We start from the raw sequence: 13,587 nt of genomic DNA, 5'->3' as shown, positions 1-13,587 counted from the left end.
TTATTTCTGATTGGGGCGCTTTCACATCGATTGAACATCTATTTAAACGCGAGAAGCCTCTTCGAAAGGCTGGTTAAACCAACCTCAACCTTATTTTCTTGTGCCAAATCTTACTCCTTTGATAAATAACCACGAAAGCGTGGTTACTCCTTCGCAGTCTCTCCCAAAATGGTGCAATAAGTGTGGGAAGTTACTTACTCCTCTTCAAGTGTGTCGTACCATGCATCACAGTGTGGTTAAAAGATGTGATTGTCCTGCAATATTCTCTGCGCACGCGACTCAATAAACAGACGCGCTTTTGGCCAGAACCAAGTCTAGGAAACCAAGTCCAGAAACAGTGTACTAATCCGATGAAAGGTCGTTCCTATTTAAATTAAACGGAAACTGAGTCGGCATCCATGACACAGACGCATCAAGGGAGGCCACTTCAACTGTCCACGGGCTGCGGTGTGACACTGCACATACCATTCGCTTTTCAACACGACATGGTCGACTACTTGTTCTTTGTTTAAGCTATGGGAACGTTACTCACAATAAAAAACACTTTTGACATAGTTGTTTGCAAGTCCTCACAGCAATTTTCTGTTGTGTTATTTTAATACAATGGGTTCTTTCGTGTTTTGAAGTTGGAAAAATCACAGTTTGGCTTAAAGAGTGACGCAATGAATGCGGTAGCTACAAATCGTAATGTTAAACAAAATAAGATTGGCAGCTCATTCTGTTGGAACTAATATCGCGTAACTCTGCAGGACACTGGTGCTAAGTAATACTGTTGAAAAAGTGACGTAACGGTATTCGTGCCGCTTTTCATCTGACAGGAAAGGAAGCGGTGAGAGGACATCACGTACAAGTGTGTACGAGCCTTCTATAGGTGTTTTTTTTTTTTTTTGAGATGGTGCTCGCGGGCGCATTCCTTTGACCACAGTTTGAAGTTGCTGACCGAGAGAGAGGCAGCAACCTTTAAGTGAGTACCTTCATAAAAATAGCCTTTATTCAGAGAACTGCGACAGAATGTGATGCTAGCTACAGTCGATAAATCGATTTCGAATATAACGGAAACCCGAATGCAAGAAGAATTTTGCTTTTAACTAAACCTGCGTGGGGTGCGCCTAAATTTAAAAGTCCATCACTGACGCCTCTTCCGGTAGACGCTGGCGTTCCAGCACGTCGGGCACTGACATGTCTACAGTTGAATCAGGGCCTTTCGTTCCAGGCGAGCCTTCGTCGTTGACAACTGTCTCGTTTACCAGTGTCGTGTTCCCACCTGAGTCTGCTTCAAAGACCGCGGGTTCAGTTTCAGTGGTCTTCCACGTGGAGATTGTGCCCAGGCGTGTGATACCCACAACAGGCTGAAGCGTCTCTATACTTGAGGTTCTGCATTCATGAAGTAAGGATGGAATCACGGTTACTATGCGGCATTTCTGAATGATTACTTATGAGGATGATAATTGTTCGTATCGCAGAACTAAATGCAAGTCTGATGCAGAAAAATGAACTAAAAGTGGTGAAGTGGTGGGGATGGGTTTGCAGGCGTGGCATGTCGGAAAACTTCAGTAACATTTTTTAGCAGGTCAGTTACATATTTGTGTCGCACTGCTTTTGTGTCGTTTTACCCATGAACTCGGAAAACACACTGCTATTCAAGACTCGAGAAGACCCACCGTGTGTGTCTAATGGTTATGGCACTTGACTGCTGATATGAAGGTCGCGGGATCGAATTCCGACAGTGAACGCCGCAATTCGATGAAAGCTGCATCCTTAAGGCTCGTTTACAATATTTGTGCGCACTTCAAGGAACCGCTAGATGTCGAAATTGCCGCAGCCCGCCACTTCGGCCTCTGTCCTTTTGTGGTTTCGAAACGTTTTTCTCCAACAATTAGAAGTGTTGACAAACACTAGTGTTTTGATGATGGTGTATACCAAGTACTACTGGAAGTCAGCCACGTCGTTTCATTTATCTGGTCCCGGATAAAGTGCCTAGTATGGCTAGGAAAATGGGTGGAAACGCCTCGTTTCCTGGCTGCCTCTCAGACTACACGAGAGCTGACTTTGAGAGATATGTAGCCCTACTTCGCTTGAGGCGCTAGAAAGAACTACGGTAGATGGGAACGCCAATAAGTTCATGCATAGGGACCGAGTGGCATGCGCGCGGGTTTGACGAAGTTTAGGAAATTAAGCCAGTTTTTTGTACCTGCTAAGCTGGTGTGATGTACACTACGCATATAAGTTGTGTCTGTAGCCTAAAGTAGCAGCTGAACACAAACAGCACGCGGGCAAGCCTTCGTCGTCCTCCTAATTTCACCTCGCACAATGCTACCTCTTAATGTAATAGAATGCTAGTGAGTAGGGAACGAAACAGTATAGTACCCGTCATCAGTAGAATTCCAGTCCTCCATCTCCCGCGAGTTCTCTTCCTCTAGAACTGTCGCGTTGTACGTTGTGTTGCTCGAACCCTAGTCTTCTGTAAAGGTCGCGGCTTTGGTCTCAGTGTTGTTCCGCGTGGTGGATGGCTCCGAACGTGTGTCGCCAGTGAAATGCTGAAGGGTCTCAGCACTTGAGTGCCTGTAAATATGAAGTCACATGGAATGGCGCAGTATGTTAAACAGTTACAGTTGCAGTAAGTTAAACAGTTACGAAGAGTACAAAGGGGAGGCCAAAATTTATTTGGTAATGCCGCTATGGAAATACATGGGATAGTGGCCTTAGACTTTATGACCCCTTCTGTACGTAGCATTCCTATGATTGGCCACTCAAACCAAGATGAAATGAAAGCATATGCGAATGAAGAAGTGTTAAATGAAGTAATGTTGACCTAGTGATCAGTAGATAAAGCTCCCCCCTCATATCAAAGTGTCAAGAAGCGTAAGCGTTCAAAAGAGCAACCCACAATACTTGAGACATTGCGAATGGGCAGTTTTTTTCTTCTGTTCTTGGCATGCAGTGTTAACGATCTCTATACAGAGGACCTTAACTTGGGATATAAAATACTCTATTTTAAATTTAAAGTTTTTGTCACCTATAATATCTCCAATCAATCCTCACTAAAATAAATATTATTGCGAAGAGTAAGCGCGGTTCATTTTGTTTGTGAACTATGGGTCAGCTGCTCTCAGTAGTTACTAATTTGGTCCTTAAAGGTTTACTGACACCTTTTTTTAGGAGGCAAGTTTACTCTGGTGTGCAAATCTCCTGTATAAAGACACAGCTCTGAACAAGCGTGATGCTCAGCAAATGCCGATAACGTATTTTATTTGATGTTACGGTCACATTTCCCGCAGCACACGTACCGACATCGATACTATTTTGACATCAAGATACAGTACTAATCCTAGTGACTTCACTAGCATTTTGGTAAGTTGTGACGACGTCAAGCACAAAAACAAAAAATGACACTTGCGCGTCACACTTTCGATCATCTGCTCGCACCCTGCTGTCACTTTCATCCAGTGCATCAGTGAACAGAGCTAGCGGAGTCTGGAACATAGTGTACGCACACGCCGATACAATATATGCGTTTATCAGAGAGCAAAAGAATCGTTTGATTGCAAATTTCCCATCATGGCACCAATATTTTGTCCTGTGAATTGGCTTGCGCTAGTGAAACGGAATGCAACAGGTGCAAGTTCCACCGATTCCAGTGATATCCGGTGCAAAGGCTAGCGTGGGTCGACCTCGCGCACCGTGGCCGAGGTGGAGTCTGGAAGCCAACCAGGCGGACGCCAACCAAGTCCTGTTCGCTCCGGACGTGTAGATGCACAACATGCAGTTGCTTACCGACTTCGGATTGGCGACGAAGAACTTGAGCCCCAAAATGCTCTGGACAGATCGTGCGATTAGGCATCCGACTCGGTGTGTGATGGCACACGTGGCATACGACGATTCGCGACCCATGCGGAGAACGAGCCATTAGCGCTCGGTCTCCACTCACATACGGCACCTCGGCTTGCACGCTCTAAAGACATCGTGTCCTCATTATCAAGCAGAATATCAACAACCCCGCAGAGCCACGCTTCATTGTCTACTGACAATGCCAAGAAAGATACACCTTCGCGAGCGACAAACATCACCTCAGACCGCAACGATTCTCGACTCCGAGCGTAGGCCTATGGCAAGGCCGACGTTCTCAATATCGCCGCTCGCCTTCCGACGTCAGTTCATTGTCGAGCACGTCTTTCTGCTAACGTTATAAAACGTTTTACACTTATATGACGATTTTACCCGTGCCCCCCACCACGGTGGTCTAGTGGCTGTGGTACTCGGCTGCTGATCCGCAGATAGTGGGATTGAATCCCGGCTGCGCCGGGTGAATTTTCGATAAAGGTGAAAATGCCGTAGGCTCGTGTGCTCAGATTTGGCTGCACGTTAAACAACCCCATAAGGTGGAAATTTTCGGAGCCCTCCACTACGGCGTCTCTCGCAGTCATATGGTAGTTTTGAGACGTTAACCCCCCCCCCCCTTAATCAACGATTTTACACGTGCAACTGGTTTTCTCGATGGCCTCGATGTAAAGAGCAAAGATGGGAACCAAGCCGGCTAGTTCGCCAGACGGTCGAGGCCACTGATTGTTTACCTACGATATTATCTGCCATCACGGCTTCATATCTCGTTGGTAGTTCGAAAACGAACGTTGCCTTGCAGAAATAGCACGCTTGGAGCATCACTTCATTCAATCATTAGTTATGTTACGTCATAAACAGTTCATCCAGTGTTTTTTGTGCCACCGGCCACGGAGTTATTCACTAGTCCAAGGGCGATTGTGGCGGTGAGGAACAAACTTGCTACGGGCGCCCACTAGTAGCGTAAACAGTGGCGCACCTCGCTACGCTCCCGCGCGAATGCGGCCTCTTGGAACAAAGAGTCGTACGGCTAATCGCAACTGAATTTGCACCGTGTGTCCTGCACTAAAACGATTCCATCAAAACGTTTAGCTTCCTGCCGCGAGAGTTGCCACACGTGCGGCGCCCAGCGCGCAGCAGACGAAGCAAGCGACCGAAGCAGTGACGTGCTAACGAGGGTACGACACGAAAACTTGCGCGTATGCATACTACCGCCTGATGGCGCTGCTCACACCATGTTCTGGCGTCAGGGTATTGCAGAAAGAGAAACTTCCTGAACCAAGCTATAATTATTTTTCATGGCACGCTCACGCGTGCCAGTGAATACGTTTGCTACGCTCTCGGGTGTTTGGTCTATTATTAAACGCAAAAAAAAAACAATAGGCGAAAAATTTCGTGTCGGTACCTTTTCAATATACAATCTGCACAGAAGCAGCAAGCATTGCTAATTCGACGTGACAAATGAATGTGACGATGACGTTGTCAAGAATGCGTCTTGATTAGCCTGTAAGTTTATTAAGGATATTGTAGGATATTGTTTCAACAGCTCTGTCTGGCTTCGCAAAAGTGTTATAAGCACTCTCCAGCCACATTATTCTTTAGTTGTTTGTTCTAAACACTAGTTCTACCTTACAGATATCCGTTTGGTCACTTCCTCAGAATATAGCTTGTCATCCGGCTTTGAAGATATCGCTTTTCAGTGGTTTTCTTCCTCTCGACGACGTTGGAAAAGGAGTCGATTACTAAACATCGCCAGCTTTGAAACCGGCTTGACAGTTATCCCCTGAAGTTCCACCGCGGTGGTCTAGTGGCTAAGGTACTTGGCTGCTGATCCGCAGGTCGCGGGTTCAAATCCCGGCTGCGGCGACTGCATTTCCGATGGAGGCGGAAATGTTGTAGGCCTGTGTGCTCAGATTTGGGTGCACGTTAAAGAACCCCAGGTGGTCGAAATTTCCGGAGTCCTCCCCTACGGCGTCTCTCATAATCATATGGTGGTTTTGGGACGTTAAACCCTACATATCATCAGTTATCCCCTGAAGAAAACACTAAACAGATCTCGAAATGCTGGGAGAGCTTTTAAGATTTAAAAAAAAAACTTAGGCGTAAATGGGCTTGGAGATGATTTATTGCTATTTATTTAATTTTACACCGTGCACTTTTCACTATATTAGAATACTAGTCAGTCGTGGGCAGCTTAAAATATTACCAGTCGGCTGTGGAATTCCCGTTCTCCGTACCAGGCCAGCCTTCCACGCCAGGCGAGCTTTCCGTACCAGGCGAGCTTTCCGTACCAGGCGAGCCCTCCGTACCAGGCAAGCCCTCCGTACCAGGTGAGCCCTCCTTTTCTGGAACACTCCCATTGTATTCAGTCCTCTTCAAACCCGACTCTTCAACAAATGTCGTGGGTTCGATTTCACTGGCGTTCAAAGTGCTGGTTTTGTCCAGACCTACGATGTTCGCAAATGTTTGGAGGGTCTCCGTAATTGAGTGCCTGTAATGTTTAAGATAGAAGTATCACTAGTATGCTGCCTTTCTCACTGCCTATTTCTACGAATTATAATCGCGAGTACGGCTTGAGTTTTGCTTATACTGTTCGTTTCGCAATAAGCCATAAAGTCTTCAACATAATAAATTACGAGTGAGTCATAGGCAGAATAAAATATTACCGGTCGCCTGTGAAATACCGGCTTTCCGTCCCAGGTGAGCCCTCTTCTTCGAGAACTGTCCCGTTGTCTACAGTACTGTTCAAACGTTCTTCAAACGACTCAGTTTTGGTTTCATGGATGCTCGACGTGCTAGTTGAGTGCAGACCTATGGTACCCGTTATTGGCTGGAGGACCTTTGTACTTGAGGGCCTGTAATAATTAAGCTATACTAAAGTGTTAGAGTATCTATTTTCTCGCTCTGCTTATGTCTACTAATAGTTCTTGCACATTGGGATTTGATGCAGTGCAAACAAATAGATCAAGAAAGGGTACATTTTATTTTGCGAGAAGCGAGGCAGCAAATGTATAAATGATACCGTGCTTGTTTGTGATAAAAGCTGTTTCTGCTGATATTGAAGAGCGGAAAAACATGAGGGTTGAAGACCGGAAATTTAAACATGACATGAGGGAGGTCAATTGCAAACATTTATAAAATGGGATACTCTGGACCACGCTATCAATGTGGAAGGCAGTTTAAAGGACGTGCGTCGGAAGCCAGTTGACGCACGTAAGGGTCGGCGCAGTCTCGAAAGATATATTTGTTGTATAACTTACAATATATATTCTTCTAATAAAACTACCATATCATCATATGTTTTACAATATATATTTTTCTATCATATCTAGCATGGTTCTTTATGCATTCAGAAAGGATTACTCGAAAACAAAAGCTATCTTTTTATTTTACGCTCTATTTATTCATCAATTGATCTGTCAATCAATCAAGTTGTATTTTGATTTCCTTTGTAAGAGTACGAGGGGCGACTATAAGGAGCAATTACGGCTTGACGGAGGTCCCTGCCCTGTTCGTTATTAGCACGACGCAGCATGAGTGATGCATTGTGCATACACTGCGGATAATGCAATGCCTACAATACCGTTTTTCGGAAATAGCGTAACGGGTACATTGAAAGACAGAATAAAATATTACACAATCTGCTCTAACGCAAACATAATGTAACACTAGAAGCAACACATCTAAATTTAAAAAAAGACGTTTTTTTTAAATAGTTATGGGCATTGAAGAACAGAGTTTAGTATTAATTTCATAATAAAGAGTTCACAAAAACGCACCAGTGCATGTGCAATCCACACACTTCAGCCATTTTCAATAATAGAACACTGATTTTGTTGCTAGAGAAAGAAAACTGGTCAAATGAATCTTGAGATAACCTATTTCTTACATGCGGAAGGCTATACGATAAACACTATTTAAATATAGTTAGCCCTTGAGATGGGTCTGTGCCATAATAACTTGTTTCTTGTATGCTGCATGCGTTCATTGGGATGCAGTTTTGCGAGGTCATTTATATATGTGCCATTGTGCTTAACTAATAATTTATAACAAAGTAGGCATCAATTGATATATAGTTATTGCACTGGAAAAATATTATACTGTACGAACCACTAATTGGGGTTCTCCCTAGCAACCACGAGCTTTTTTTCACCTGATGTGATCTTAAATTGCCACCGAGATCAGGGGCATTGGAAGCTTTCGGCAGTTTGCGTGCCTCCGAAATGGGCCCACCAGCAACCACGCCTCGAAGACATATTATGATGACATGCTGTCATTCTTCGGTAGCACGGTGTGTGACGTCATTATGATGTCACACGGTCTCGCCAAATATGCGCCACTATGATTTCACAAGGTAACTTCATCAATTCAACTTTTTTAATTATTCGGGTTGACACCAATCCCAGCGGCCGCTTTTTCTGTTTATTGATTCATCTTAGGCTTTTTCATTAATTGCTAGTGTGCAGATGACGGAATAACGGAATACCAGTCAGCTGTGGAACTCCAGCTCTCCGTTCTACGAGGGCTCTCCTCTTCTAGAACTGTCCCGACGACCTCTGTGGTGTTCACACCAGAGCCTTCATCAAAGCTCGTGGGTTTGCTCTCGCTGCCCTGCCCCATGGTTGGTGCGCCCAGGCCTACGGTGACCGTGAATTGCGGATGAGTCCTGGTACTTGAACGCCCGTATCCACAAAACCAAACTGAATGATGGTAACGATGCACATTTTGCTGTTTACAGTTATGAATTACAATTATGCGCTGGGCTGTGATTCTGTGCAAAATTATTGGAGATAAAGTATGAAGTATGTAGTTTGGTACCAACGGTGAGTCAGGGAAGATGTGAAAGCCCACTTCGTTGGTTCTAGTCAAACACGTACTTCTCTTTCTGCAGCAATCAGAACAACTTTTAGGTTCCATTCTTCTTCTCCCCAGTCGATGTTTGGATCAGAACAACTTCTTTTCACGTTAAACGAAGGAACAAATATGTCATACAAGTATAGAAACGAAGAATTTACAGAATATAGAGAATATACTTTCCGCTCCACCTAGAAAACTTTCAGCAGCCTACCGGGTATCCCACTGCCTCCAAGATTGGAAGCTAATCAAGCTCTATGCATCTCAGCTGCTCTTGCGCTATACCTCCGAGATTGGTCTAGATTTGACCGCGTGACGATGCCATGCGATGATGTCATGCTGTTATGTCTTGTTATTGGACGTCATCATGGCATCATGGTGATCTGTCATGAGTTTCATAACAACGCTGTTTTGGGTACATCATCACGTGAGCATTCTTTATTTTTTAGGCAGCAGCAGCACTCGTGTTGGTACCGTCACCGCGGGGCTCCGAAGTTTTCAAACTTGATGAGACATCTAATTCTCTCTTCTTTAAACGCAGTTGTTCAAAAAGAGAAGCATCAGCTTACACTACTGCAGGCCAGTAGTGTAGCTCTTTTATTTAGTTCATGGATAATGTGCTATTTGTAACGAGCAAAAAGAAAAGAAGTGTCCAGTTTTCTGGCTATTTCTAGCTGATAGCTTTGGAACTGAATGAATATCGATGAGTAATGCCACAGGACGTAGCGAGCTCGAACATCTCTGTGGCATGCGTGATAGACAATGTAAATGCTTCGAGGACACAGTGACGCGCAGCGCCCCGCCGCGGTGGTCTAGTGGCTAAAGTACTCGGCTGCTGACCCGCATGTCGCGGGTTCGAATCCCGGCTGCGGCGGCTGTATTTCCGATGGAGGCGGAAATATTGTAGGCCCGTGTGCTCAGATTTGGGTGCACGTTAAAGAACCCCAGGTGGTCGAAATTTCCGGAGCCCTCCACTACGGCGTCTCTCATCATCATATGGTGGTTTTGGGACGTTAAACCCCACATATCAGTCAATCAATCAAATCAGTGACGCGCAGGAAATGTCGGCCGAAGGGCGCGAGATTACGCCTGTTGGGGTCATTACACACACTGACCATATAAATTATCATAGACGTTGAAGGCGTCGTGACAAGATCACGACGTGTTAGGAACACTACGAAAGCGCTAGAAATGATTTCCACCGTACTGTCAATTTCTCGACAGTATTCGTGTAATTAATAAAAAGTTCTTGAAATGTTGAGAAATCGGGTACTGTGGCAATGTGGGGCGGCAGGTTATTTTGTTCCGGGAATGAAAGAATGAGCATAATGAGCTGAGCAACAGGTTATTTGTTTTATCTTGATGATATGCTCTATGCGTCGAAAGATAGCTGCTAGTGTTCTGAAGATGCGGTAAAGGCATGGGCTATGATAAAGTTTATGGAGAAGCGACAGATGGGCAGTTCTGTGGCGATAAGTCTTCAAGCTAAGTGTGAGATTTTAGTGCTGAAATTCTGGTGTAGGTTGAATAATCTGAAAACATCAAACGCACGTACTGCACGGTTTTGTAAAGACTCGGTGCCATGGTTGGTGTAGATTTGTGTGGAATTCCATATAGCTGATCCATATTCAATTTTAGGGAGTAATAACGTGATGTAAGATAGCCTACGGGGGGTATCTGGAGCATACTTGAAGTTTCGTTGGAGCAGACCTAATGAGTGGTTAACTGGTGCCACCGTTCGGCGGATATGATGATGGCATGTAAGGTCAGACTGTAAGTGAACACGAAGATACTTATCTAAAGTCGTATGTTGAATTATGTTGTCATTGATTGCGTAGGATGTTGGAATGCGATGGGTTTGCCGTGTAGGTGACAGTACCTGTGTTTCACCAGTATTAAGTATCATAAGCAATGTTCAACAATACGTTTGGTTGCGTTCTTGTCAGCTTGAAAAATGTGTTTATCATTGTCACATGAAATTATTCTATAAACTATGCAGCTATGCGCGAAAAGTCTGATGTGAGAACACGCGCAGTTAGGGAAGTCAGTAATATGGATTAGGAAAAGTAAAAGGTCAAGGACGCTGCCCTGTATTGCTTTCAGTCCTGATCACAAAATATTGCATTGTTTCAGAGCACTCTATCTTACAACAATTTATCCTCACTGTAAACCGGTGAACAACAAGAGGTTTACGAATAACAGAGTAACAGTGACGCCGCATCACAGTGATACGCTAAACTTTCGATGAAATTGAGGAATTACGGCTTATGGCTCTCCCATAGTTGAGTACCAAGTACTCAAAGTCGTTAAACACTTTTTCTAAACGGAAATCGCCGTAGAATAGGATGAGTATTATATATTCTTGTCTATTACTGACACAATGTACGAGATTTATCATAAGGAATTTCGGGGCATGGATGGATGAATGGATGAAAAACTTTTATTGGGGTCCTGAAGGATTCCACCCCCGTTTTATAGGGGTAGGATCGCGGGCCGCTCCCACGTTGGGACGGGGAGGCCCAGCGTCACCGCCGCGTCGTGGGCCTTCTGGACAGCCTTGAGTTGTTGTATGAGAACCGGACTCGTGAGCATTAAATGAAAGGAGTTCTCAAAAAATTCTTCATTTTTTTTGTGTAAAGAGGGGCACCTCCAGAGCATGTGGTTAAAATCACTGCGATTCTGGCAGTCCGGACAAAGTTCTTAAATATCGGAGTAATGGCTATAGGTTACGAGGCTAGGGTAAGTTCCCGTCAGAAGCATGCGAAGAGAGATTGCCTGTGGCCTAGACAACTTTTCGTGTGACAATGGAAAGGACCTACGGCCTAATTGATAATGCTTCGTGATCTCGTTGAAGGTAGTCAAAATGTCCCTAAAATGAAGGCTGGGGGCTCACTCTTTTGTCTTAGAAGCACAAGTCCCGGCGCGGTAAGTGAAGCCTCGCGCCTTGGAGTGGGCTAGCTCGTTGACATTTGGAAGGCCTCCGACCCTCAAGCCAAGGTGAGCAGGGAACCAAATAATTGTGTGATGAGTGAGTTCCTTGTGAGTGAGAGTTCTCAGAATTTCCTTGCACACGAAACCAGAAGCGAAGGCTCGAGCGACACGCCTGCCCGCGTTGTACTGTGGATGCATATTTCGTGGAAGGGGGGCACACTTTGATGCGAGAGCGTATATAATCATCGAGAGGCGTATTACGCACTTCGAGCGTCGGAGTGTTGACTCCAGTGTCAACCAGAATCTTTCTCCCCGCTGGTGTGATCGAAAGCCTGGCAACCTGTGCCGTTTGTTGAGCCTCGATAACTTCTTCAAGCGTGTTGTGGACTCCAAGTTTCATAAGGTTCTCAGTGCTTGTGCGCATAGGAATGCCAAGAACTTTCTTGATGCTTTTCCTCATGAGGATGTCCAATTTATATATTTCATGGAGTTGCCACCTGCACATAGATGCGACATAGCTTATGTGGCTCATCAAGAATGCATGGAATAATCTGAGGAGGTTGTGCTCTCGAAGACCACCCCGACTGTTGGAAAAGCGTGAGATTAGTCGGATGACCCCTTCCGCCTTAGAAGTCAGACGGTCGATCGTGCGGCTGTTCTGTCCATTAACCTCGATAATCATGCCCAGAACGCGTATGAAGTCCACCCTTGGAATACGCTGCCCCTTTGCCATGTGCAGCCTAATGACGATGTCGGCCAATGGTTGCCAGTTTTTGGGTTTGGGTCCCCGTCTCGTGGGTCGACATAAGAGAAGTTCGGACTTTGCTGGCGAGAGCTTGGGGCCCATTTCTTTTATGTAGACTTCAACATAGTCTACGGCCTCTTGAAGAGAGCTCTCCACAGAGCCCTCCGAGCCACCGACACTCCATATGGTGATGCCGTCCGCGCAGATAGCAAACTTCATGCCTTCTTGGTTTTAGAGCTTTGCGGCAAGGCCGCACATTGAAATGTTAAAAAGCAGTGGGGAGGCGACTGAGCCCTGCGGGGTGCCGAAGGAACCGAGATCGTAGGGCTCAGACTTGAGATCCTCAAGCTGTATGGTGGCTTTTTTATTCCTGAGGAACGAGCTGGTGAACTTGTGAAAGTTGGCTCCTAAGTTGAGAGAAGAGATGGAGGCAAGTATCTGGCAGTGCGAGAGATTGTCAAAGGCCTTTTCAAGATCCAGACCGAGAGTACCTCTAACGCCTTTTGACTCCTGATCTATGATGTGATGCTTCAGCATTTTCATGACGTCCTGAGTAGATAGGTGTGGTCTAAAACCTACCATGTTGTACGGGAACAGGTCAGTCTTCTTTATATGCTTTGATATTCGATCGTTGATGACATGCTCGGCGAACTTGCCTATACAGGACGTCAGTGAAATGGGTCGTAAGTTGCTAAAACTGGGACTCCGGCCAGGTTTACATATGAGAATAACCGACGCCCTTTTCTATTGCTCAGGGAAAGTCCCCGTCTCCCAAATACGATTGATTTCTTTGGTGAAATAGGTGACAGAGTCATCGTCTAAATTTCGTAGTGTCTTGTTTGTAATGCCGTCTGGGCCTGGGCTGGAGTTCCCAATAAAATTGTTTAAGATGGTCCGGATCTCTGCTTCCTGGAAGGGCTTGTCCAATTCTAAGGCTGGTGATCCCGTGTATTGCGCGTAGCCAGAAGGAGGCCGGGTTGTGTCCAAAGGGAGGTATCTCTGTGCCAGACACTTCGTTATTTCCATGTCCTATTTAACCTTCCTTTCTGAGTGCAGTATTCAGTCTACCAAGCGCGTCTGGTTGGATTTAGATTTGGTGTCCTGCAGCAGGTGTTTGAGGAGGTTTCATTTTCAGCCAACTTTCATCTGACCATCCACCTTGTTGCAAATTTCGTCCCAATACTGTTTTTTCAGCGTCTGACAGTAAGTCGTTATTTCTT

At 45.3% G+C, this 13,587-nt stretch overlaps 1 protein-coding gene across 1 annotated transcript in view; it reads right to left on the bottom strand.

The window, feature by feature from the left end:
* Positions 1-1,007: 1,007 nt before the first annotated feature.
* Positions 1,008-13,587, bottom strand: part of LOC142771299 (uncharacterized) — a 30,255-nt gene continuing 17,675 nt past the window's right edge. The window contains exons 7-9 of the mRNA XM_075872774.1: positions 6,044-6,328; positions 2,368-2,562; positions 1,008-1,374 (exon numbers count right to left, since the gene is read on the bottom strand). Coding sequence (XP_075728889.1) covers positions 2,454-2,562; positions 6,044-6,328 — 394 coding nt within the window. The 3' untranslated portion in view covers positions 1,008-1,374; positions 2,368-2,453. The remainder of the gene's footprint in view (positions 1,375-2,367; positions 2,563-6,043; positions 6,329-13,587) is intronic.

Source organism: Rhipicephalus microplus, chromosome 9, assembly GCF_043290135.1.
Source record: "Rhipicephalus microplus isolate Deutch F79 chromosome 9, USDA_Rmic, whole genome shotgun sequence".
Lineage (NCBI taxonomy): Eukaryota > Metazoa > Arthropoda > Arachnida > Ixodida > Ixodidae > Rhipicephalus > Rhipicephalus microplus.
The sequence above is the reverse complement of the archived record's forward strand: the minus strand, read 5'-3'. Positions and strand labels throughout refer to the sequence as shown.